We start from the raw sequence: 25037 nt of genomic DNA on the forward strand, positions 1-25037 counted from the left end.
CTTGCTGGAACCCAGCTTCCCACTGCCCCATACCCTTTGGCCTTGGGCTCCTGGCCACCTGCTGGAGAAAGGCCTCAGTCTTGGGAGGGTCCTCCAGACAGGTCTCACGGCCTGCTGAGTCCCAAGGCTGCCATGGGGCCATTGATGAGTTCTGTTCTCTCGGATCTCCCGCATGGACTCCGGAGGTGTCCCGAGGGCTCTGACTGCCACTGTCTCCTTGCCTTCCTCCTGCCCCCTCGCCATCCGTCCATTGCCGTGTGTCCATCCACGGGGGCCCCGGGAGCCAGAGTGGGCGGTGCAAGGTACTCATGCCAGTCTCCCCGCAGCAGGCAGCAGAACTCGGCCAAAGCGCGCTCGGTGTGGGAGCAGCGAGCCAGCCAGCTGCGGCTGCAGAACCTGAGGGCCAGCTGCGAGGCGCTGTACAGCGAGATGGACCCCGAGGAGAGGCTGCGCTACGCCACCGCGCGCCACCTGCGGCCCGACGTGAAGACGCACCTGGACCGGCCGCTGGTGGTTGAGCCCGGCCGCGACGCTCCGCGGGGCCCCCCGGGGGGGAAGTCCCGGCCGGATGGCTCGGAGGCCCCCGAGGGTGCGGATCCCCCGCGCAGGCATCACCGGCACCGAGACAAGGACAAGGCTCCCGCCACGGTCCCCTCGGCGGGGGAACAGGACAGAGCCGAAGCTCTGAGGGCAGAGGGCGGGGAGCTGGGGCCCCGCGAGGAGCGGGGGCGGCCACGCCGCAGCCGCAGCAAGGAGGCCCCGGGCGCCCCGGAGGTGCGCAGCGATCGCGGCCGTGGCCCGTGTCCTGAAGGTGGTCGGCGCCACCACCGGCGCGGGTCACCGGAGGAGGCAGCTGAGAGGGAGCCCCGCCGCCACCGCGCGCACCGGCACGGGCCCGACCCGGGCAAGGAGGGCCCAGCGTCCGGGACCAGGGGCGAGCGGCGCGCACGACACCGCACGGGCCCCCGGGCGTGCCCCCGGGAGGCTGAGAGCAGCGAGGAGCCTGCGCGGCGGCACCGGGCTCGGCACAAGGCGCCGCCCACCCAGGAGACCGCGGAGAAGGACAAGGAGGCTGCCGAGAAGGGGGGCGAGGCCACGGAGGCCGAGAAGGACAAGGAGGCTCGGAACCACCAGCCCAAGTGAGGGGGCTCGGGGCGAGGTCAGGCGGGGCTAGGCGAGCCTGCATCGGGTTGCAGAGAGGGGCCTCAGTGGGCAGTGGTTACTGCTGATGGGGAAGAACACAGTGGCCCTGGGGTAAGAACGAGAGGGGGAGGCCACTCTGCACTGGTCTGCAGTAGGGCTTGAGGCCTGCCTGCCTGCCAGCCAGAAGCCAGCTGTAGCACATGCAGTGGAGGCCACCCTCAGGATCAGCCTGCCCAGCGCCATCTGTGTGTGCAGAGGCAGGGGTGGCTCCTTCGTTCTGCCCCACCACACAGTCTTGTGTGTGCAGTAATACAAACCACAAGAGGGGCTGGAGCAGGAGGAGGTGGGCAGAGGTGTGAGGAGCTGGGGCTGCAGACTGGACGGCAGCCTGGGTGGTCAGTCTGTGAAGTGCTTTCTCGGTTGCAGGGAGCTGCCCTGTGACCTGGAGGCCATCGGCATGCTGGGAGTGGGCGCTGTGCATACGCTGCCCAGCACCTGTCTGCAGAAGGTGGAGGAGCAGCCAGAGGATGCGGACAACCAGCGGAACGTCACCCGCATGGGTAGTCAGCCCCCGGACACCAGCACCACTGTGCACATTCCTGTGACGCTGACCGGCCCCCCCGGGGAGACCACGGTAGTGCCCAGTGAGTATCCTCCTGTGCCTGGACAGGGCCCTCCTCCAACCCCTCCCCCCTGCTGCGTGGGGACCCAGCTCACTTCTGTGACTTGTTTTTTGCTTCGACGTCTGTCCCTGGATGTCCCTCTGCTTTTTAGTACCTCAGAGGCAGCCAGAGGTCAAGCTCCAGCCTCTTCCCATGCAAAAATAGTTGTGAGTGGCCCAGGAAGTGCTGGGCACTGCGTGACACAGCGCAGGAAGCCAGCCCTGCCAGGGAACAGGCGGCAAAACAACAGCCACAGCTCTGCATGCTTGCGTGCTGCTGGGGACGCTGGCCACAGCCTGGATGGGGCCAAGGGTGCGTGGGGGAGGAGGCGGAGGAGGCTCTCAGTGGTCATCTTCCCATCTGCCGGTGCCAGTGTGTCACCACCACACCCCTGCCGGCCCCCAGGCCTTGGGCTCAGCTGCCTGCTTTCTTCCCCTCACCTCCTGTGTTCCTGCGAGGCCAGCTGACTACAGGTGGGCTCCAGTCCAGCAGGGAGCACCTGCAGGTGTCAGGCACAAGCCCTCATGGTGGGGATCCTGCCTTGAATACAGAGAAAGCATCCCTGGGGAGCAGGGAGACGGCAGAAACAGGGATTGACAAGCATTTAAGGCAGAGTGGCCAGGTGAGCTCAGTCAGGTGCCGCCACAGGCAGGCACCTGTTCTGTCTTGCTGAGATGCTCTCACCCAGGGCCTGTACACCTGTGTCTGGTCCCAGGCATAACAGTGAAGATGAGTGGGCTCTAGCTACTCAGCCTCCCCCTGTCCCCCTTGGAAGAAGGCTGTTCCAGTCCATTCTTTGACTTCTGTGGGCACAAGTGAGTCTTTACCTTGCTGTCATCTTGTCTGATGCACTCTGGATTAGCTTCTGGCTGCACCTACGACCCACACCTGGTTTCTGTCCACCGGGTCCAGATGTGGCCCTCCTGCCCCTCTCCTGCCATGAGCTTGTTGGTGACCAGGGGTCTTTGTACTATGTAGTTGCAGTGTTTCTGACTGGCTTTGTGCACTTAAGCTTCCCCCATGTCTTTGTGGCTTGTTAGCTCATTTCTTTGGCAGTCTCCATAGTCTGTTTCTCCATTCTCCTGTGGGAGGGCATTGTGGTTACTGTTGGTGTTGGGCAATTTTGAATAGGCTGCTATAAATACTCATGTTTAGGTTTTTGTGTAAATGTAGCTTTCAACTCACTTGGGTAAACACCGAACCCATGCCGGCTGTGTTGTGTGAGGCTGTGCTCACTGTTGTGAGGAGCCATTGATGGCTTTGTTGTGTGAGGCTGTGCTCACTGTTGTGAGAAGCCAGTGACGGCTGTGTGAGGCTGTGCTCACTGTTGTGAGGAACCAGTGACGGCTGTGTGAGGCTGTGCTCACTGCTGTGAGAAGCCCCTGACTGCTGTGTGAGGCTGTGCTCACTGTTGTGAGGAACCAGTGACGGCTGTGTGAGGCTGTGCTCACTGCTGTGAGAAGCCCCTGACTGCTGTGTGAGGCTGTGCTCACTGTTGTGAGGAACCAGTGACGGCTGTGTGAGGTTGTGCTCACTGCTGTGAGAAGCCCCTGACTGCTGTGTGAGAAGCCCCTGACTGTTTTGTAAGGCTGTGCTCACTGCTGTGAAGCCGCCAGACTGTTCCAGAGTGACTGTCCCACTTTGTGTGTCCTCTGACAGTGAATGGCTGCTGTCAGTGTTTTGGGTGTTAGCCATTCTAATTAAGTGTGTAGTGATATCACAAGGTTTTAATTTGCAACTGCTTGAGCCTGAGGGATCTTCAAAGAGTTCAGAGAAAATGCTTATTATGAGAAAACCATGACTGCATTTCAAAATGTTTTGTGCTCATTGTTTAATCCGGTCTTCGATGATCTCCCTGGAGTGCTCTCCTAAGACATTGAGCATCTTCTTGACACTTAACTGCCACGTAGGTGTCTCCCATGCTGCGGTTCCTGTTTGGGTCTTTTGCCTGTTTGTCTTCTGCCTGCTGTGTTGTGGGAGTTCTGTGTATATGCTGCGTACCAGTCTTCTGTCACATATCTCCTCCCATTCTCTTCCTGCAATTGTGACCCTGATGCTAACCCTCATCTGCCCATTTTCACTGCTTCTAAAAACAGACACCCTGCTGTGGACTCTGGTGTGTTCCTTGTGTATCTTGCTACTTTTCTGAATTATCACGTTGTGTCTTAGTTTTAGCATTGATTCTCTTTGTGTTCTCCACTTATATTATCAAAACTTGCACAAACATATTTCTCTTTTTTCCAAGTCTCAGAGCTCTCACTGTGGGTTTTTGTTTGGTTTCGCTGTATGATATACCACCAGTAACAAAGGTGGCAGTGGGAGCCTCTGGATCTGGGCTTGAGGGATGTGTGCCTGTGTGTGTGTGTGAGAAATCACATTTTGGTTCCTATTAGTTCCCATTTCAGTCAGCACTTTTATTAGGAGAAGCTTAATTTTGCTGGAGGTTTTCTCGGTATCCATATGGATCATGTTTTTTTCTCCTTACATATGGGGATGTATTGTGACCAGCTTCCTGCTGTGAAGCTGTCTCTTCCCTGTTAAAGTAGAGCTCTCCTGGATTTATTTTTTAATGTGCTGTTGGATTCTGTGTAATACTTGATGTGTGATTTTTGGATTTGTACTTTGAAGTGAGATGTGTTTTGTAGCTTTCTTAACTGTGTCCAAGCATCATGAGACTTCACTGCTCCATCCCTGAAATCGAATGTCGTACTTGGTAGCCCCATTTCCCATCATTTTAAATGAAAAAAAAAAAAAAACTGTAATGCATTATATGTCAGTGCAAAGCCACCAGCCAGCTTCCTGAAGTACAGCTAAGGCACCATTAGAGGCTGAGAAGCAGCAGGCTCTGGCGTTGGGATGTAAAGTGTTGCTGTCTGATTGCCCAGTGAAAGCAGCATGCACAGGCAACTGCTCCCTGTCCTCCTGTGCGGAACCTTGGTGCCTCGCGGTTTGAGAAGCATCTACCAATGGTGCAGAATCTTACCCGAGAGCTGTCACCCACATTACTTTGTTTGAAACGTGACTAGGAGTTCTGGGGATGCATACATTTTTTCCTAAATAATACCAGCCAAAATATCCAACAGCATTGGTGGGGTGGGAGGAGAGGGGGAAGTTTTCCTGGAGAGTGGACATCATGAAGCTGAGAGGCACTGATGGGGAAATGTAAGTGACGAGCAGTTCTGTGGTTGTGGATCCACCACTGTTGGAAAGAACTGGAAAGTTCTCTTGCTGTCTTCTGCGGTGGCTCAGGAATCTCGGGGATGCCTTGCTTCAGCAGTGTCATGATTCTCTCTAAGAGTTGCCTATGTCCTGTGTTCCTTTGTAGACCACTTCCTTGGCAACATCTCTGCCTCTCTATTTACTTGGCTCTCTCAACGATTTTGTCTCTGGAGATGAGCTTGGTAAATTACATTTTCCTTAGAAATTATCTGTTTCATCTAGATCTTTCCATTTACTTATACAGACACAAAGGAGTGCTTAAGTTTATCTTTTTAAAAATTTCCCTCTTGTTGTATATTTGTTTCTCTCATAACTTTTTTTTTTTTTTTTGACAGGCAGAGTGGACAGTGAGAGAGAGAGAGACACAGAGAGAAAGGTCTTCCTTTGCCATTGGTTCACCCTCCAATGGCTGCCACGGCCGGCGTGCTGCGGCCAGTGCATCACACTGATCCGATGGCAGGAGCCAGGTGCTTCTCCTGGTCTCCCATGCGGGTGCAGGGCCCAAGCACTTGGGCCATCCTCCACTGCACTCCCCGGCCATAGCAGAGAGCTGGACTGGAAGAGGGGCAACCGGGACAGAATCCGGCGTCCTGACCGGGACTAGAACCCGGTGTGCTGACTCCACAAGGCGGAGGATTAGCCTAGTGAGCCACGGCGCCGGCCTCTCTCATAACTTTTTTAAAAAGATTTATTTATTTATTTGAAAGTCAAAGAGTTACAGAGAAGCAGAGGCAGAGAGAGAGAGAGAGAGAAAGAGGTCGAGAGGTCTTCCATTGCTGGTTCACTCCCCAAATGGCTGCAACAGCCAGAGCTGTGCAGATCCGAAGCTAAGAGCCAGGAGCTTCTTCCGGGTCTCCCATGCGGGTGCAGGGGTCCAAGGACTTGGGCCATCTTCTACTGCTTTCCCAGGCCATCGCAGAGAGCTGAATTGGAAGAGGAACAGCAGGGACTCGAACTGGCGCCCATATGGGATACCGGCACTGCAGGTGGCAGCTTTACCCACTGTACCACAGTGCCGGCCCCTCATAATTTTTTTATCTTGTATATTTTTGTGTTTTTCTTTTTCTTTGTGATTAGTGGGTTTTTGTTTTTTCTTTTCATGAAAAGAAAGCTGGCATTTTAATATGCTTATTACTTCTGTAGGTTTTTTTTTTTAAGATTTATTTATTTATTTGAGAGGCAGAGTTAGAGACAGAGATTGGGAGAGACAGAGAGAGAGAGAGAGAGATCTTCCATCTGCTGGTTCACACCCCAAATGGCTGCGACTGCCAGAGCTGGGCTGATTAAAGCCAGGAGCCAGGAGCTTCTTCTGAGTCTCCCACGTGGTCTTGGGCCCAAGCATTTCGGCCATCTACCATTGCTTTCCAAGGCCATCAGCAGGGAGCTGGATCAGAAGTGGAGCAGTCGGGATTCGGGATTCAAACTGCCACCCATATGGGATGCAGGCGCCACAGATGGAGGCTTGACATACTTCGCTATGGTGCCGGTCCCTGTACTTTTGTTTTTAAAACTATTACTTTGTAATTTTATCTTTATTTTTTCCTCATAATTTTCCTTTGTTTTACTTTGTTGTTGCTATTCTGGCTTCTTTCGTTGGCCGTTTTATTCTTTGATTTTTACTGTATGCTCTGTAAGGCTATAAATCCCTCAGATTACTAATTTAATCATAGCCTATAGATTCTTCCACTTGGTGTGGTGATTTTTATGAATTTTAAAAGCAATTGTGGGGGCCGGTGCTGTAGTGTAGCGGGTAAAGCTGTTGCCTACAGTGCCGGCATCCCATATGGGCGCCGGTTTGAGTCCTAGCTGCTCTGCTTCTGATCCAGCTCTCTGCTATGGCCTGGGATGGCAGTAGAAGATGGCCCAAGTCCTTGGGCTCCTGAACCCGCATGGGGTCCCAGGAAAAGCTCCTGGCTCCTGGCTCTGGACAGTGCAGCTCCAGCCGTTGCGGCCATCTGGGGAATAAACCAGCAGATGGAAGACCTCTTTCTCTCTCTGCCTCTCCTTTTCTCTCTATGTAACTCTGACTTTCAAATAAATAAATAAATAAATCTTAAAAAAAAAAAAAAAAAAAAAAACAGCTGGCGCTGCGACTCACTAGGCTAATCCTCCGCCTTGCGGCGCCGGCACACCGGGTTCTAGTCCCGGTCGGGGCACCGGATTCTGTCCTGGTTGCCCTTCTTCCAGGCCAGCTCTCTGCTGTGGCCAGGGAGTGCAGTGGAGGATGGCCCAAGTACTTGGGCCCTGCACCCCATGGGAGACCAGGAGAAGTACCTGGCTCCTGCCATCGGATTAGCGCGGTGCGCCGGCCGCAGCGCACTGGCCGCGGCAGCCATTGGAGGGTGAACCAACGGCAAAAAAGGAAGACCTTTCTCTCTGTCTCTCTCTCTCACTGTCCACTCTGCCTGTCAAAAAAAAAAAAAAAAAAAAACAACCAGTTGTGGGTTTTGCCTTGGCTTGTGTTGTGGTGCCAGGGCCCCTGCCTTGAGCAGTGCTGTTCTCCAAGGCGGGGGTACCCGCTGCTCCTGCTGTCTTGCCCATGGCTCCAGCACAGTACTGAGGAGCCTTGGGGAGGACGGAACGGGTGCTTTCCTCTGGTTCCTGGCCTGTCCTGCATTCAGCCTGTCACTGCCTAGAGTGGCATCAGCTCTGAGCTCTTGGTGTTGCTTTGTTTGGTTGGCTGTGGTAGATACTTGGCTCATGTTGAGGTTTCTCTCCATTCACCTTTATTGGGAGTTTTTGTCCTGAGTAGGTACTGAATTTTGCCCAGTGACTTTCTGCGTGAATTGGTGTGATCACGTGGTCCTCTGTTAATATGTTGGTTAATTTATGTGGATTAACTTTCCGGTGCTAAACTAGTCTTGCATCCCTGAGGTAAACCTCCCTAGCTATTGTGTGTAATTATTTCTCTCTCTCTTGCTGAGTTGTATCTGCTAATACTTCGTTAGGGAATTTTTCCTTTGTGTTCATGTGGGGTATTGATCTGTAATTTTCCTTTTTGTACTGTGTGTCTGATTCTGGTGTCAGAGAAATACTGAATTCATAAGCTGTTAGTAGGTTGTGCCTTTTGTAACTGTGTCGTGTCCTCCTCTGTATCTGGTAGTTTTCTGTGACCCACAGTCTGCCTCACCTTAATATTTCTGCTCTTGCTTCCTTTGGATCGGGATTTGCACGAGATGCATTTTTCATCTTTTTACTTGTCATCTAGCCTTACAGATTTTAAGTAAATTCCTTGTAGACAGCATATATAGTTTAGTCATGTTTTTAATTTATTTTGTCAATTTCTTTTATTTGGCATTTTAAGATCATTTACATTTAATGTAATTATTGTTATATTAGGGCTTAATCTGTTTGTTCTCTCTGTTTTCCATTTCTCTGGTTTCTTTTTCCTGTGTTCCTGTGGGTTATTTGAACATATTTTAGAATTATACTTTGCTGTATCTATAGTATTTTGTAAATTATTTATTTATTTTATTTGAAAGGCAGAGTCAGAGAGCTCTTCCCTCTGCTGGTTCACTCCCCAAATGCCTGCAACAGCCCATGTGCCATGCTGAAGCAAGGAGCCCAGAACTTCAGTCTGGGTCTCCCACATGGGAGGCAGGGACCCAAGTCCTAGAGTTTCACCTGCTGCCTCCCAGGGTATATGTTAGAAGGAGCTGGCTGAGAATTGAACCAGGCTGTGTGGTAGGGATGCTGTACTACCGCCCACCTCTGTTGTATTCTGAGTGTGTCTTTCATACAGATGTGTGGGTGGTTGCCGTCGGCATGATAAAACTTACTCCAGCTTACTGCTGATAGCATTTCGCCAGTTTAAGTTCAGTGTAAAAGCCTTGCCTCTCTTTATGCTCTTTCTCTGCCCCATTTGTAGTAGAATTTTCATAAATACTTCCTATGCATCCGTTCAGGACTGCACCAGTGTGTGTTATAATTTTTGCTTCAACTGCCAAGCAGTTTAGAAACCTCAGAGGGAGAAGGAGAGTGTGCCACATTTGCCCACGTTGTTACTCCTGGTGTCTTTCTTCTTCCTTATTTTCCCGTGTTTCTTCTCTCGTGGTTGACTCTGGAGGATCTTCTTCAGTCGTTCTTCTGGGGTAGGTCTGCAGGCGGCAAATTCTCTGAGGTTTTCCTTCATCTGAGATGTCTTGGTTTTCCCTGGCTCCTGAGGATGTTTCCGCTGGGTATAGCATTCTGGGTTGACAGTTCTTTTTTTTTCAGCACTTGAAAAACGTGTGCCTCTTCCTTCTGACCTCCCTGGTTTCTGATGAGAAATCTACTGTCATTCGAATTGTTTCCTTCCTATAGGTAAGATGTTTCTCTCTCACTGCTTTCCAGATTTTTTCTTTGTTTTTTATTTCAGAAGTTTGGTTACAATGTGTTTTGGCATGGATTTCTTTATGTTGATCCTGTTTGGGTTTGTTCAGCCTCTTGAATCTGAAGGTTTATGTCTTTCGCCAAGTTTGGGAACATTTCGTCCATCGCTCTACCTCATTCTCCTTCCAGGACTCTGGGGACATAAACGTTGCATCTTGTTAGCGCCCGGCACCTGTTCAGTCTGTTTTCTCTCTGTTGCTGGGATTGGGTCATTTCTGACGTGCTGTCTTCCAGGTCACTGGTTTTTCCTCTGTTCCCTCAACTGTTGGGGCCATCCACTGGATTTTTAATTTCAGTTCCGTTTTTCAGTTCTGAAGTTTTCATTTGGTTCTTTACATCTTCTCTTTGCTGAGACTTTCCATGTTGCATTTGTTTCAAGTGTGTTTCTGATTCTCTGTGGAGCGTGCTTATGATGTGTGCTTTAAAATCTTTGTCAGGTAATTCTAATGTCTGTATTATCCTGGTGTTTATTGATTGTCTTTTCACATTCAAGTTAAGATCTTCCTGATTCTTGGTGTGATGAGCGACTTTTGATCGAAATGTAGAGCTTTGGGTTATGTTGTGGCTTCTGAGTGTTCCTGAGGTCTTCGGTTTCAGCTGTGGGCTGTGACGCCACTCTGGCAGGAGCAGGGTTTGGAGTTGCCTCTTTGCCGGCAGGTGCAGGAGAAAGCCAGGTTCTTCACCTGATCTCATTACTCCTGGCCTGAGCGGGCGTCCCCCTGCCCCACCAGGCCTCCATTCCTGCCGTAGTGGCTGGCAGTGGTGGGAGTTTCCTTGTCCCTGCTCTACACGTGGCTGCCACTAACAACAAATTCACCTTGGTGCCTCCAAGTGGTGGTCAGAGCCTGGCTTTCCATTACAACTCACTGTCGAGAGCCAAGGGGGCAGGGAGTGCCTGGTGAGTGCTGAGTGATACTCAGGATCCCAGCCTGCCATGTTGTCTCTCCTGGGCTGCTGAGCGGTGGGTCTCATTACCACAGGGTGAGGGTGAGTCCCTGGCACCCCCCAGGCTCTCTCTGAGGTCACTGGCAGCAGTGAGGACAGAAGTCTGGGTTCTCACTGTAGCATCTGCCAGTAGCAATGGGATCAAACCCTTGTTTTTTTTCTGTGGTTTTTGGCCGCAGTGGAGTAGTTGTCTGGGATTATTTCTGTCTTAAGAGACTGCCCTTTGCCTAGGGAGGAGCCAGGTTTTTCTTGGACATTTTAGAATCTGTACCTTTTGGCATTTTTGGATTGCTGACTTCTCTTACAATTCTGGGATGTACGAAGCATAAAAGAAAATCTAGAAAAAACATACAATGCCTTGTTCCTCGGCGCTCAGGGCCTCTGGACAGTCCATTGCCTGCGTCCCACCTTCTAGAACCTTCCTGTACTGGCTTGCATGTGGTGTCCCGAGGTTGCAGGTATGTGGTTGGTGGGAGAAGCCTTTCTGCTCTGTCTTTCCAGAGTGAGGGAAGGGTCAAGGTTCTCCATCCCCTGGGGATGTCTGGTCACCCCACCACCATCTGCTGAAAAGAATGTTCTTCATTCATTGAATCACTTTGGTGCTTTTGTCAAAAATCAAATGATGGATGGTATTTGATTTCAGGGAAGATTTCTGGAAATATAGTTCTAATGGATCTGTTACATTGTGTTTGTGTGTGTGTCTTAGACATTCCAATTGCACAGATGTCTGCTAAGCTTGTGTTGCGCGTGATTTCTTTCTAAGCCTTTTTGAAACTCACTCCTTAGTTTTTCCCTCCACTCATTTCACACCTGTCTCCTTCCTTTCCTGTCCCTCCAGTGGTCCGTCCGCCTGTTCCCCCTCAGACTCTGTGTCTTTCCCTTTAGGTCCTCTCACAGTTTGGCCAGCGCTCACATCACCTAGTCACTCATCCAGTTTTAATTTGAGCATTGGAATCTGATTTGTGACATTTTTCCTTATTAGCAACTGAATGGTTGTGTTGAATCCGTGTGGGAAGCTGGGCTTGTTTTTCCCTGCTTTGCAGTTGTTTTTTGTGAAGAAAAGTTTTCACCTTCACCTTCTGTTTTCTTCTTAGAGAAGCTTTGCATGGACTTGGAGTTCCTTTTTCAGATAATGATAAAACTGTGTTAAATTTTCTTGGACCAGTTAATGATGTTTGTGGCACATGGAAAGGGGTTGGGGAGCTCCCTGGCTTTCTAATTCTATTATTGCAGTGAAACCCAGTTTCTTTGAGGAGAGGGGTCCAGTGCACGCTCTGCTCCGGTAGCACCCTTGGCCTCGGCCACCTGCATCTCGGCGTCAGCCCGCACCCTCCTTCCTTCCAGAAGCCACCTCCAGGCCATGCACTTTCCCGTCCTTTGAGTGCCTAGACCAGGGACCCCCCTGTGTCTCAGCCCCAGGGTGTGCGGAGTCTCTCTGCCTGCACCCCTCTCTGCCGCAGGCAGACCCTCGCCATCCCCAGCACCCCACCTCATCTCTGCCTGGCCCTGCGGGTCTCACATGCTTATGTTCTCACTCTCCTCTTTAGTTCAGTTTCATAGTTTTGTCTTCCATAGGCTGCACTTGTGGACTGTGGTGAGTTTTGCTCTCTGCTTGTTTACTGTATGGCTTATTCAGAGAAATTTAATTTAAGTGGTTTATTGTAAGAAAGAACAGCCTCTTAGAACCTTGGTAGCCTCTGCTGCATTTGTACTTCAGGCTACTTTTACATAAAAAAATTTGAGAGACAGACAGATTTATAGAGAAAGATGTAGGGAGAGCTCCCATCCATTAGTTTATCCCCCAAATGTCCACAAAGGCCAGGGAGCCAAAGTCAGGGGCCAGGAGCTCCCTGTGGCTCTGCAGTGTGGGTGGCAAGGACCCAGGTAGGTGAGCCAGCGTAGCCGCCTCCCAGGTCTGCACTGGCAGGAAGTTGGGTCAAGGGCTGAGCCAGGACTCACCCCAGAGTTCTCCAGTCTGCGGCATGGACGTCTCAACCATCAGGCAGAACGCCTACCCCACACTTCTCTAATACCTGTGCCTTCTAGCGCTTTGTCTACTAAGATAGTCTATTAAAGTCACTGTCATGGTCTTTCTTGAAAGTCTTCCTGTTGGGGCCGGCACCGTGGCTCACTAGGCTAATCCTCCGCCTTGCGGAGCTGGCACACCGGGTTCTAGTCCCAGTCGGGGCACCGGATTCTGTCCCGGTTGCCCCTCTTCCAGGCCAGCTCTCTGCTGTGGCCAGGGAGTGCAGTGGAGGATGGCCCAAGTACTTGGGCCCTGCACCCCATGGGAGACGAGGAGAAGTACCTGGCTCCTGCCATCGGATTAGCGCGGTGCACCGGCCGCAGCGCACTGGCCGCGGCAGCCATTGGAGGGTGAACCAATGGCAAAGGAAGACCTTTCTCTCTGTCTCTCTCTCTCTCACTGTCCACTCTGCCTGTCAAAAAAAAAAAAAAAAAAAAAAAAAAAAAGTCTTCCTGTTGTATCTTTATCTTACCTACTATTTACTTTTTCCTCTGTGTTGTGAATGCTTTCTCCTGGCTGTGGCTTCTGTCTTGCTGCTACATTTAAGGCTTATGCTTCCTTCCAGGAGTTATTTTAGTTTCATACTACAAGTTTAGAAATGCTGTTTCTTAGACATCACTTCTTCCAAGTTTTGCTTTGATTTCTTATTTAAGTCAAGAATTTCCGGATGGCAGAGCTTTCTCTGTGGAATGGGTATTTTCTACAGATTTCTATTGATTTCATTATTCCTTCTCTTATTTCATCACTCCTGTATTGCAGATCATCCTTCCTCTGCTTGAAGAAAACTTTCCTTAATTTCTTTAGTGAAGTTTGATGGTGGTAAGTGCTTGGCAAGTGGTTACTAATTTGCCATTGTTTGTGAAAACAGTTCTACTTTCTGTGGAATTCCAGCTTGCTGGCTGTTTCTCTCATCACATAGAGGTTCCTGCACTGTCTCTGCTTCAGCTGTTGTGTTGTGAAGCAGGCGTTGGTCTACACCATCAGCCCTTTGTATCGTGGAAAGTTGACAGTGATGGGGAGGCGAGGCCCAGTGTGATGAGACCCCGTGTTCCATCTCCCAACCTCAGCGGTTAGCCGTGTGTCTCCAGTCCCATTTTACTTCTTGCTTTCTTGTATGTTATTTTAGGTGTAAATATTCCTGAACAAAGATTAAATAAAACCAGAGGTACATCATTACACTTAGCAATGTTGTTAACTCCTTAATGTTAGCTACTCCCTAGTCCAAGTTGAAGTTTTACCAGTCATCTCAAAAACAACTTCTTTATACCTGGTTTGTTTGAGTCATTCAGACTCCAAGCCACTTTTCCTCATCTGACTTTGTTTCATCCGTCTGAGTCCCTTTTCTTTGTAATGGTTTCTCTTTTCTTCCTGGCATGTGTTAGCTGAAGAAGCCATGTTGTTTGTCCTGTGGAATCTTCTCACATTCTGGGTGTGTTCCTATGTCCCCTGTGCGACCTCCTGGCTGTTCCATTGGACTTATGACATGACTCCTGACCCTTGGTGCTGTTGAAATTTTGTGGCCAGGACTGTCCTGTGTGTTTTGGGGTGTGTGGTGGCATGCCTGGCCTCTGCCCACATAGTGCCGGGCACCCTGTACTTGAGAGAACTGAGCCGGTGCTGGACACAGCCCAAGTCACCCTGCCTGTGCACCTCACATCTGGAGACTTGGCTGCAAAAGGCTGGGGGCTTGGCTCCGTAGCAAGTGCCATGGACAGCTCTGTGTGCTCCACGTCATGTTTGTGCACAGTGTGAAGATTGCTCAGTGGGCTCAGTCTAAGCTGTCTGTTCTCCACCGTTCACCCCTGTGGTTCTAGTGACTGTGGTGCCTTGCACCCAGGTTTTGAAAATTTGCAGAATTTGCAATTCTGTCATTCTTCCTGCATCTTGGCCGTGGGATCCTCACAGGTGTCCTTTGGAGTCCTTCTCACACAGGTTCTGGGATTTTTTGTACCTGTCCTGCCCCAGACCTGAAACTGCCCGTTTTCCCAGGAAGAGCTGCATGGTGGACGCTGTCACTGCCCCTGAAGAGCTGCCTTCTCCAGGGCCTGGCCTCCAGCTCCTGCTCAGAAGCTGCCCTTGAGCCACTGGAGCTCTGGGAAGCACGTGGTGTCTGTAGTGCCAGTGTGGCCCTGAGCCAGCGAAGGGAACGTGGGGCAGCGAGCGCCCAGCACTGTGCCCCAGGCCTGGTTGAGAACCCCAGGGGCTGTCAGTGCACCCAGGCCTGGCCTCCTTACGCCCTTCCTGCTGTGCCCCGTCCCTCGGGTGCTGCTGGAAGCACAGCCGGTCACACCCCACTCTGCCCCTGCAGGACTGGCCCCAGGTGACCTGGCTGCTCTGATGATAGCTGTCAGAGACTGCCAGGGTGCTCCTGCTGCAGGGTGCCATTGCTTTCAGGCTTTCTGGTGGACTTTTTTCTTTTTAAGAGAATTATGTGTCACGAATTCTTCGTTTGTAATTAAAGTACAAGATTACAGGATTTTTACTGCACATCTTTGATCTTGTATTTGTGTCTCTTTCATCTTAAAAACTTTGTCTTTTTTACTTCACTTGTCCTATGTTTTCCTGACTTTTTAAAAAAATTTTAAAATATTTATTTATTTATTTGAGAAGCAGAGTTAGAGAAAGAGAGAGATCTTCCATCCGCTGGTTCACTCCCCAGGTGGCTGAAACTGTCAGGTTGAAGCCAGGAGCCAGGGGCTTCTTCCAGGTCTCCCACATGGGTGACAGAGACCTGAGCACTTGGGCCATCATCTTCCAGTGCTTTCTCAGACCATTAGCAGGAATAGGAGCAGCTGGAGCTCAAGCTGGCTCTCCCATATGGGATGCCAACTTTCCAAGTGGAAGCTTACTCCTCTCAACTAGATTTTATGGGATAACAAGAATGAAAATGAATCAATTGACTGCTTTTCTAGTTCTCCTGAGAATGCACATGAGTAGTATTATTCTAGAGGTCTAAGAGGTGGGATTTGGCCCGGTGGCTTAGGTACCATTGAGATGCTTACATCCCACATCTGAATGCCTGGGTTCAAGTCCTACCTCTGGCTCCTGATTCCAGTTTCCTGCTAATGCAGATCCCATGAGGCAGCAGTGAGGGCTTGAGTACTTGGGTCTTTGCCACCTACATGGGAGGCCTGGAGTGAGTAGTGCCCAGAACAGGCCATCATGGACACTGGGGTGAGGACCAGCAGAGGGAAGATCTTTCTATTTGTCTGTGGGCCTCTCTCTCTTACTTCCTTTCAAATAAGAATTAAAAGTGGACTTAAAGGAGGGAAATTCTGTTGTATCGTGGATGTCTTGATGAATTAGGACTTAAGTTCTGTCCTAATCTGTGGGAATTTTGTGGGGCCATGGGAGAGGACTCACATTGCTTTTTTCCAGGAGCCTGGGTGCTCCCAGGTGGAACCACTGTAGCCTCTTGGGGTTTGTTCATGTGGGTGTCCTCCCTGGCCTCGCGCCCAAGGCTTGGGTTCTCATTCACACAGGGGGCCTACGCAGGCCAGCCTCAGCCTGCTCGCCTGGGAAGGGTCCAGTGGCACCTGGGGAACATGTCGTGTGCCTTTCCTGGGTCCCCTTTGTGCTTAGCCTCTCTTCTGTTTTATGGATTTAGCTCTTGTTGCTGTCGTGTTCGTCTTTTGAGAGCCTGCTCCCAACAGAGAATTTCCATCATCTGCTGCAATTTTCATTTTGGTCCTTTTCCCTTTTCTTGTTCTTTCAATTCCCAGTGACGTCCTGGTGTCTTCTGTGGTTTTCTGGTGGTAGATAAACTTTATGGAAAGAAGCTCACATTGTTCTGTTCTCTTGGAGAGGCAAAATTCCTGGAGTCCAGATTGGTTGTTTTTTTTCCCAGTTTACTTGTTCTGGAGTTTGCTTTATTGTTATTCTAGAGGAATCTGAAAATATATGTTTTTTAAAAATAATAAGTATTTCTTATTTTAGAGTAATAAGTGCTCATCATGGAAACATTGTTTAAAAATTAGAAAGCTACTGGGGCCGATGCTGTGGCGCACTGGGTTAATCCTCCGCCTGCCGCGTCAGCATCCCATATGGGTGCTGGTTCTGGTCCTGGCTCTTCCAGTCCAGCTCTTTGCTGTGGCCTGGGAAGGCACTGGAGGATGGCCCGAGTGCTTGGGCCCTTGCACCCGCATGGGAGGCTGGGAGGAAGCACCTGGCTCCTGGCTTCAGATCGGCGCAGCTCTGGCCATTGTGACCACTTGGGGAATGAGCCAATGGAGGGAAGACCTTTCTCTCTGTCTTTCTGTCTCTCTCACTGTCTGTAACTCTGCCTGTCAAATAAATAAGTAAAAATCTTGAAAATAAATTAGAAAGCTACTGATAAAAATCACAGGGCTGTCAGAAGCCATTCTAAAATCCCCCAGTCAGTACCTCCACATTATTTCTACATGTTGCTGTGTGTTTCAGCTCTTCTGTGATGTGGAGAATGAGCCTGCATCTTTAGTATGGTCTCTCATGCTTCTTCTGATGTCAGCTCAAGTCTGTGGTCATTTCAGTGTCCATGTTGTGGTGCTTCCTACAATGTAATTATCTCACTTAGCTGATCTCCCACTGTGCTGCCTACACAGTGATTATCTCACTTAGCTGATCTCCCACTGTGCTGCCTACAATATGACTATCTCACTTAGCTGATCTCCCACTGTGCTTCCTACACCATGACTATCTCACTTAGCTGATCTCCCACTGTGCTGCCTACAATATGACTATCTCACTTAGCTGATCTCCCACTGTGCTGCCTACAATATGACTATCTCACTTAGCTGATCTCCCGTTGGGCTTCCTACAATATGACTATCTCACTTAGCTGATCTCCCACTGTGCTGCCTACAGTGTGACTCTCACTTTGCTGATCTCCCACTGTGCTGCCTACAGTGTGACTATTTCACTTAGCTGATCTCTGTGCTGCCTACAGCGTGACTATCTCACTTAGCTGATCTCCCACTGTGCTTCCTGCACTGTGACTGTCTCGCTTAGCTGGATTGCGCTGTTCTTCCTACAACATGACTATCTCACTTAGCTGATCTCTCATGGTGCTGCCTACAGTGTGACTATCTCACTTAGCTGGATTCTACTGTGCTGCCTGCACTGTAACTATCTCACTTAGCTGCCCTGCCACTATGCACTTTATAATTTCCTGCTGCTTTTAAAGAACTTAAAACAAAGACTTTTGAACACATAGATTTGTGAACATATATGATTCTCTTAGAAGATAATGCCATAAATTAAATTAATTTATTTTTAAGGGCTTTAAGTACATACTGCCCAGTTACTTGCTCAGAAGATTACATAATCTAAGTTGTCAGCAGGGAGGTAGACAGTATCCATTTCAACAGTGATCACTTTGCGACGCGTGTGCCAGTGCACGTGGAGAGGCTGCCCCTCAGGGTCGGCAGCTTTGTCTTCTTTGTTCTGCTGTGCCGCAGGCAAGGAGGGAGGTTTGGAGCCTTGTTCCCACTGCAGGCTCTGGGGACAAGCACCCTCATTTCTATGACTCCTGAGTGTCCTCTTTGCTTTTGAGTTTCTTGAAAGAAGCAAACTTGAGATGTGGCTGTGGGAGATGGACCCAACCTACTGTGTTGTCTTCCCTGTGGTCCCTGAGGTCTCAGTATTTTTCTCACCTACAGGAACTGAGATATGCATCAGGATAGTTAAAATCAAGAATTACTGTGAGAAAATACTATTTAAGGACAACAAAATTTATCTAAAAATGAACGAAGTTCTCAACCATCAGCTACTAAAGTGCAAAGCTGGGGCCAGCACCGTGGCTTAATAGGCTAATCCTGTGGCTCAGTAGGCTAATCCTCCGCCTGCGACGCTGGCACACCGGGTTCTAGTCCCAGTCGGGGCACCGGATTCTGTCCCGGTTGCCCCTCTTCCAGCCCAGCTCTCTGCTGTGGCCTGGAAGTGCAGTGGAGGATGGCCCAAGTCCTTGGGCCCTAGACCCGCAAGGGAGACCAGGAGAAGCACCTGGCTCCTGCCATCGGATCAGCGTGGTGTGCCAGCCGAAGCGCGCCGGTGCCAGCCGCAGTGGCCACTGGAGGGTGAACCAACGGCAAAAGGAAGACCTTTCTCTCTGTCTCTCTCTCTCACTGTCCACTCTGCCTGTCAAAAAAAAAAATTTAAAAAATAAAGTGCAAAGCTGGGTGTAAGGGGTGCTAGGAGGGCAGGTAATGAGCCTTGGGGGCAGGGGTGGCCAGCAGGTCTCTCTAGGGCACTGTGTCCTCCTCAGCTGCCCAGTATAGCAGGTGCTTCTCTAGGCCTCTGGCAGGTAAGACTGGATGATGTGTTCAGGAAGACTGGCCCCTGCTCCCCTCTGTCCTGCTGGTCCCTACAGAAGCAAAGGGACCGGTCTTGCCATGCTTCGGGGTTCTGAGAGCACCTAGACCAGAGGCCCTGCAGCAGGGAGTCTGCGGCCACAGGTGCAGTACCTGCCGTGGTGCTGCTCCCGTGCTGGCCCTTATGATGTGGCGTCTGCTGCAGATGGCCTGCAGCCTCCAGCTCTGGTTGCCGCTCTGCCATCACCTGTCTCAGTCATGCTGCATCTGTGTGAGGCCGTGTCTTGGTCCTGTGCCCTCCTCTCCCCACAGTGGGCCCACAGTCACCTGTATTACTGGCCGCTGTGATGTGGGTGCTCTGTGCACTGTCCCTAATGTGGAATCCCTGTGTTGTTTTAGGTGGAAACGTGGACCTGGAAAGTCAAGCAGAGGGGAAGAAGGAGGTGGAAACCAGCGATGTGATGAGGAGCGGCCCTCGGCCCATTGTCCCGTACAGTTCCATGTTCTGTTTAAGCCCAACCAACCTGTGAGTGTCTTACCCACAATGTCGTGTGGCCATCCCACACATGTGTTCAACATGACCCGTGTGACCCCAGCTAGCCTTACTGCAGGTGCACCTTCTTCACACGTGATGCCATGTGCTCCCTGGCCAGGATGCGTTCTGAGCACGTGACACCTGTGAGCTCCCTGGCCAGGACGCCTTCCTGTGCACGTGATGCCCATGAGTGGCTGTGATCACTACAGCAGCCGAGGGCACGGAGCTGCATCCTCATGCACACAGCCAGCCTCGGTGCTGAGCCCACTCATTAAGCCCTAGTGCCTTAGTTCCTTGGCCCCCTGCAGTGTCTGTGCACCATGTATGCAGGCTATGGTCCTATGTTGGATCTGTCATGATTCTCCATCAGCACAGGGGCTTGCATTATTTCCACAGTAGTTATGTGGCAAGCAGCAGTCCAAGGGCTGGGAAAGCACAGGAATGAATGGACAGACACAAGCCCCTGTTCTCACCAGTGGTGTGCGAGTGGGAGACAAGTGTCAGGCTGTGACAAGTGCCGGGAGAAGCCCAGGGCCAGGACTGGGTGCTGGAAAGGTCAGGTGGGCCTCGGAGGTGAGAGCTGGGCAGAGACTTGAGTAAGCGGAGGGACAGTGATTGGGCAAAGGGGAGACGCAGCAGCAGAGCCAGCCTGGCCAGAGCAGGATCTGGTAGATAGGCGATCAGAGGGAGATGTCCAGCCAGCACCTTGCTCCTCTCACATTGTTACCTGTTGTTGAGAGATTGCTGTGCTCTGGGAAGGCTTGGGAGTCTTGTGGTACAGGCACAGCTAGGACCCTGGCCCTGTTGGGACTGACGGGGAAGTTGGGTGGGGGAGGCAAACAGGTGGCCTGCTCACAAACGTGGCATGGATGGGGCATTGCAGGGAGGTGCTGGCATTCAGGGAACAGGAGGAGGTCAGGGGGCAAGGGGAGGAGCATCTATGGGTGGAAGGCTCAGCTGTGCAGGCCTGTGGGGTGGCCTGGGGAGGGGCTGAGGACACTCACAGAGCCCTGGAGGTAAGGAGGGTCTGTGGCTGGGGCTTGAATGCCCCGCACTGGACAAGGTGCTGAGTTGTGGAGAAAGTAGATGGGAGAATGCCTTGTAGGTGCTCCAGGAGAGACCACAGTTGTTTGATCAGAGCGGTCATGGATTGGGAGCAAGGGCCTGGAGAAAAATTCCAGAGTCATAGCCTGCAGAACTAAGTGTGGGAGACTTGGGAGGTGACAAGGATGACATCTGGTGTCTGACTGATGGCCTGGCAGAGGCCTTGTGTCCATAGACTGGAGGTACTACTAGGGGTCCAGTCTGCACATCCTACGGGGCCTTGGGCAGCTGGGGCTGTCCCATGGCTGAGTGAACACTGGAGTCTGAGTGGAGATGTGTGGTGGACTGAGGAATTAGAAGGAAAGGAGGGGGTAGTTCCGGAAGATGAGGGGTCCACAGGTGCCTGGTGAGCCTGGAAGAGCAGCTCTGTGGCCATGGGGTCAGGAGCTAAAGGGCAGAGGTCAGAAATGAGGAGGTAAGCACAGAGCCCTTTGGAGGAAGCGACAGAGTAGGTGGGTGGTGGCTGAAGGGGGCAGGAGGTCAAGACAAATGTCCTGGGGACTATGAGGTCAGAGGAGGAACACAGCAGAGCAGGGGTGTCCTGGATGTGCCTGGGGATGCAGGGCAGGCACAGGCAGCTCTGCAAGCATGTCTCCTAGGGCCATCAAGAGACATCATACCCCAGCTCACCCAGCGGCTGCTCCTGCTTGTCTGCCTCCCAGCCCCCCAGCCCAGCTTTGCTGCTGTGGGACAGCATCCGGGAGGCCCCTGTTCATTATTTCTGTGCTTTCTGCTGTGTCTTGGCTGCTGAGTGGGACCTCATGAGCCCAGGGATTTGCGTGTCCTGTCAGTGTTGTGTGCTCTGTGTCCGTGCCGACCAATGCTGACCAAACCAGGGCTGGTTCACAGTGACTGCATGGAAGGTGGGGGTGGTGCTGTGGTTGCACACAGGCTGAGAACGCAGACCGAAGCACGCCCAGAGCAGCCTGCCAGGCGCTAATGCTACCAAAAGGGAACCTGCCGTGGGCCAAGCTCTGCCACGCAGAGTAGCTGAAGGCATGAATGGAGCTGGGCACCAGGGTTTGTTCATAGCAGTGGGCAGGCTGTTCTGCCTGTTAGCTGTGGCTCACTGACCCTGCTGCAGGTTCCAGCAGCCTTCTTGCCCTTGTCCTCTGTGTCCCACTCCCTAAAACCATCTGGCTGTGACCATGGGGACCCATGGGGAAGCTTGGCTCTGGGGCCTAGCAAGTCTTCCTGGGCTGGCCTGGGGAGTTTCCCCACAGGCGGAGGCCTGGCCCATGTCCCCCGGGCCATCTGCACTTTGCCCTCACTTCACAGGCTGCGCCGCTGCTGCCACTACATTGTGACCATGCGATACTTCGAGATGGTCATCCTCGTGGTCATCGCCCTGAGCAGCATCGCCCTGGCTGCCGAGGACCCCGTGAGAACAGACTCTCCCAGGAATAATGTGAGTGGCCATGGGGGCAGGAAGAGCCTGGGATGAGGACGTCCTGGGGAGGAACTAGGGGGTACTCATGGTGGGGTGTGCCAGGGTCCACATGATGGCTGCAGCTGCAGGCAGCCTGTTCCCAGAACAATGCCCACGTGGGTCCCCTCCACCACAGGCTGTCTGCTCAGAGGCCTGGGGGAGGCTGGGAGCCACTGCAACAGCCCTGGCTCGGACGTCCAGCCTGGCCTCTTAAGCACAGCCCTGCTTCTGGTTCCAGGCTCTGAAGTACATGGACTACATCTTCACAGGCGTCTTCACCTTCGAGATGGTGATAAAGGTGAGGCTGTGGCTGAACCTGGTACCGCACTCAGCCTCTCTCAGGACTGGGATGGGTGGTGTGTGGTTGCATGCACACATGTGTGATGACATGAGGACAGCACCATGTGTGCGCATGCCATTGAGGATGCTCCCCACCATTCTTCCTGGGTCCCCCTGCCTGCTCCCGGCTGTGTGAGGCTGGGCTGGGGTTGCTTAGCCCTCCCTTGGGATTGCCTTGTGATGGCCTGGGAGAACATGTGTGTCTACACAGGGCTGGAGGCCTCAGAGAGACAGAGATGGAAGTGAGATTGAGGAAGGATCTAGTCTGTCATTTATTTTTTTTAATATTCATTTATTCATTTGAAAGTCAAAGTTACCCAGAGAAGGAGAGGCAGAGAGAGAGAGAGAGGTCTTCTACTCACTGGTTCACTCCCCAATTGGCCACAATGGCCGGAGCTACGCCAATCCGAAGCCAGGAGCTGGGAGCTTCCTCCAGGTCTCCCACGTGGGTGCAGGGGCCCAAGGACTTGGGCCATCTTCCACTGCTTTCCGAGGCCATTGCAGAGAGCTGGATTGGGAGCGGAGTAGCTGGGACTCGCACTGGCGCCCATATGGGATGCCGGCACTACAGGTGTTTGCTTTACCCGCTACGCTGCAGTGCCGGCCCCAAGTCTGCGGGTTCTTTGGAGGCCTCATTCTTTCTCTAAACATCAATGTCCTGTGCTCCCACATCCCTGCCTGCTGGTTGTGTGCACAGGTGTGAGTCAGTGTGTTTGCATGTACACTTGTGTGTGCATGTCCATGACCTCAGAGCAGCTCACGGTGTGTATGCCTACTTAGGGTAGCTTTCATGTGTGCAGTGCATTAACGTGTTACTCTTGTGATTCCACACACTCGCAAAATCCTGTGGGGCAGGCACTGCCACTTCCATTTTATAGATGAGGAGGCTTAGAGAGGTCACAGAGCTTGCTAAATTTACAGCTTCAGGTGTGGCAGAGCCAAGACGGGGTGGAGATCCATGTGCCTGTGACCAGCTGCTCCTCCTACAGCCCTGGACTAGCCCACAGGGGTTTTAGGCAGCTATGGGCTCCCCAGGGTTGTGTGCCCTGTAGCCCTTCTGCCAAGGGGCCGGTGGAGACAGACTCACTGTCCTATCTGGGCTCCAGGGAAGCTGGGAGCCCAGGCAGGGTCCTAGCCAGGGGCCATGCTGGGGAGCTTGGGTCCACAGCCCTGAGTCCAGGGGCACTGAGGCTGTCAGAGGGGTGCCCAGGGCCTCTCCCTTAGGAGAGCACAGGAAGGTGGACACATGCTGCACCCAGATCACAGACATGCACATCTGTGTATACCATCGGCCACACAGCCTTCCGTGGGCCACATTCTGCCCCCGTGACTCTGGATACCGGTCTTGTCTCTTTTCTGGAATGTTACATACCCAAAAGTGTGTTTCTCCCTTGAAGATGATCGATTTGGGACTGCTGCTACACCCTGGAGCCTATTTCCGGGATCTGTGGAACATTCTGGACTTCATTGTGGTCAGTGGGGCCCTGGTGGCATTTGCTTTCTCGTAAGTAACCACATCTGCTCTGGGTCCAGTGGGCAGCCCCGAGAGTGATAATGGAGGTGGGGATGAGGGAATGAGGGGGACTCTCCATGGGGTGTGTTGGCTTCATAACTCCCCATATGATGCTGCCCCGTCTCCTCGGGTGGGGCTGTGTGGGGTCAAGAGGCCTCAAGGCCCATCTGTCGTCCTATAGCTCGTGGTCTTGGGATTGGGCACTCAGGCCTCTGGCATGTGCAGCATCTGCCCTGTGGGGTTGGGGTACCTCGGAGACCTAGGAGACCCTGGAGACATGGTGCTTTCCGCCCATCAGAGCTGCTGGGTATCTTTGTGCTAAGCTGGGAGGCTCCCTGAGTCCCTGCTGAAGGTGGGGCTGAGGGTAGGCAGATTCAGTGTTGTGTGAGCTAAGGTTCAGAGATAAGGAAGAACCCCCCCACCCCCGGGCGTGGAGGCCAGACCCTGAGGGAAGGGTCTCTTCTCTGATCCCACGGGGAGGGCTGCACCAAGACAGAGGCCTCCTCTCTGTCCTGCCAGCACCACTGACTTTGTTCTCTTTGTCTCCCTGTTGCTGGACTCTCGGTAGGAGCTTCATGGGGTAATGCCTCCCCGCACCCGCCCATCCCACCCCATACTGCCTGACCTCATGACACACCCATGGCCCTCCAGGGCTGTTTCATCCCCAGCCTCGCCCTTGCTCATCCACCTCCACTCATCTGGGCTGCATGCTGACAGAGCCATGTCAGGCCACATGTTCCTGCCATGCCTCTGGGGGCTGGGGCTGGGCAAGGTCCCCTTGGGTGAGGAGTTGCTCAGAAGGCAGGGTGTCCCCAGGACGCCTGCTCCAGGGCCAGGACATCAGCCTGGAGGGCCGTGCTCGATGTGGGTGGGCACTTCCTGCGTGCCGTGGTCCAGAATGCTGGACGTCCCAAGGGACTTGTCCCCAGAACACATCTTTCCTCTTGGCTGTCCACACTGGCTCCTGCCACACCGAGGTTCCCCTGGCTGTCTTATGGGCCCTCTTCCTGTGATAAGGGAAACAGGAGCCTTCAGAGTCAGAAACGGCCTGGCTGGGAGGAGGGAAGGGGTGCCAGCAGCTGGGCAGCCTCAGGGCGGAAGAGGAACAGACCCTGAGCTGGCACAGACCCCAGACCCTGCTGCCTCTGCCCGCCCAGCTAGCTCTGCAATATCCTGCTGCTGCTGATGGGAAAGCTGGCTGGGGAGTGTGTGCCAGGGCTGTGCTGGGACCCAGGAATTAGCCGAGTTTGGCTAATTCAGGGGTGGTTGGCTAGGATTCCAGAATGTGGGCTGGGGAGCCTGTGCCGTCCTTCTCCCATAAAGAGGCCAGGGCTGCTGCTCACACTCCCTGCTCAGCCCAGAGCCTTGCTGGAGCCCAAGGATGGTATAGCAGGCAGGTAGGGGGAGGCCCAGGCCCTATGGGCAGCAGCTCCCCAGGGACCCTGGCTGAAGTGGCCTCTGAGC

The 25037-nt window shown here is 52.4% G+C and overlaps 1 protein-coding gene across 15 annotated transcripts in view; it reads left to right on the top strand.

The window, feature by feature from the left end:
- Window positions 1-25037, top strand: part of CACNA1B (calcium voltage-gated channel subunit alpha1 B) — a 201815-nt gene that overhangs the window by 96726 nt on the left and 80052 nt on the right. For 11 of the 15 annotated variants that reach the window (XR_016229208.1, XM_070068094.2, XM_070068043.2 and 8 more), the window contains 6 exon segments: window positions 327-1139; window positions 1570-1787; window positions 19053-19179; window positions 21571-21700; window positions 21960-22019; window positions 23458-23564. Coding sequence is in view for 14 of the 15 variants with exons in the window: in XM_070068094.2 (XP_069924195.1) it covers window positions 327-1139; window positions 1570-1787; window positions 19053-19179; window positions 21571-21700; window positions 21960-22019; window positions 23458-23564 (1455 nt within the window). In the remaining variant the exon portion in view is untranslated. 15 annotated transcript variants of the gene reach the window in all.

Source organism: Oryctolagus cuniculus, chromosome 1 (assembly GCF_051225735.1).
Source record: "Oryctolagus cuniculus isolate XC-2025 breed Fujian yellow rabbit chromosome 1, ASM5122573v1, whole genome shotgun sequence".
Lineage (NCBI taxonomy): Eukaryota > Metazoa > Chordata > Mammalia > Lagomorpha > Leporidae > Oryctolagus > Oryctolagus cuniculus.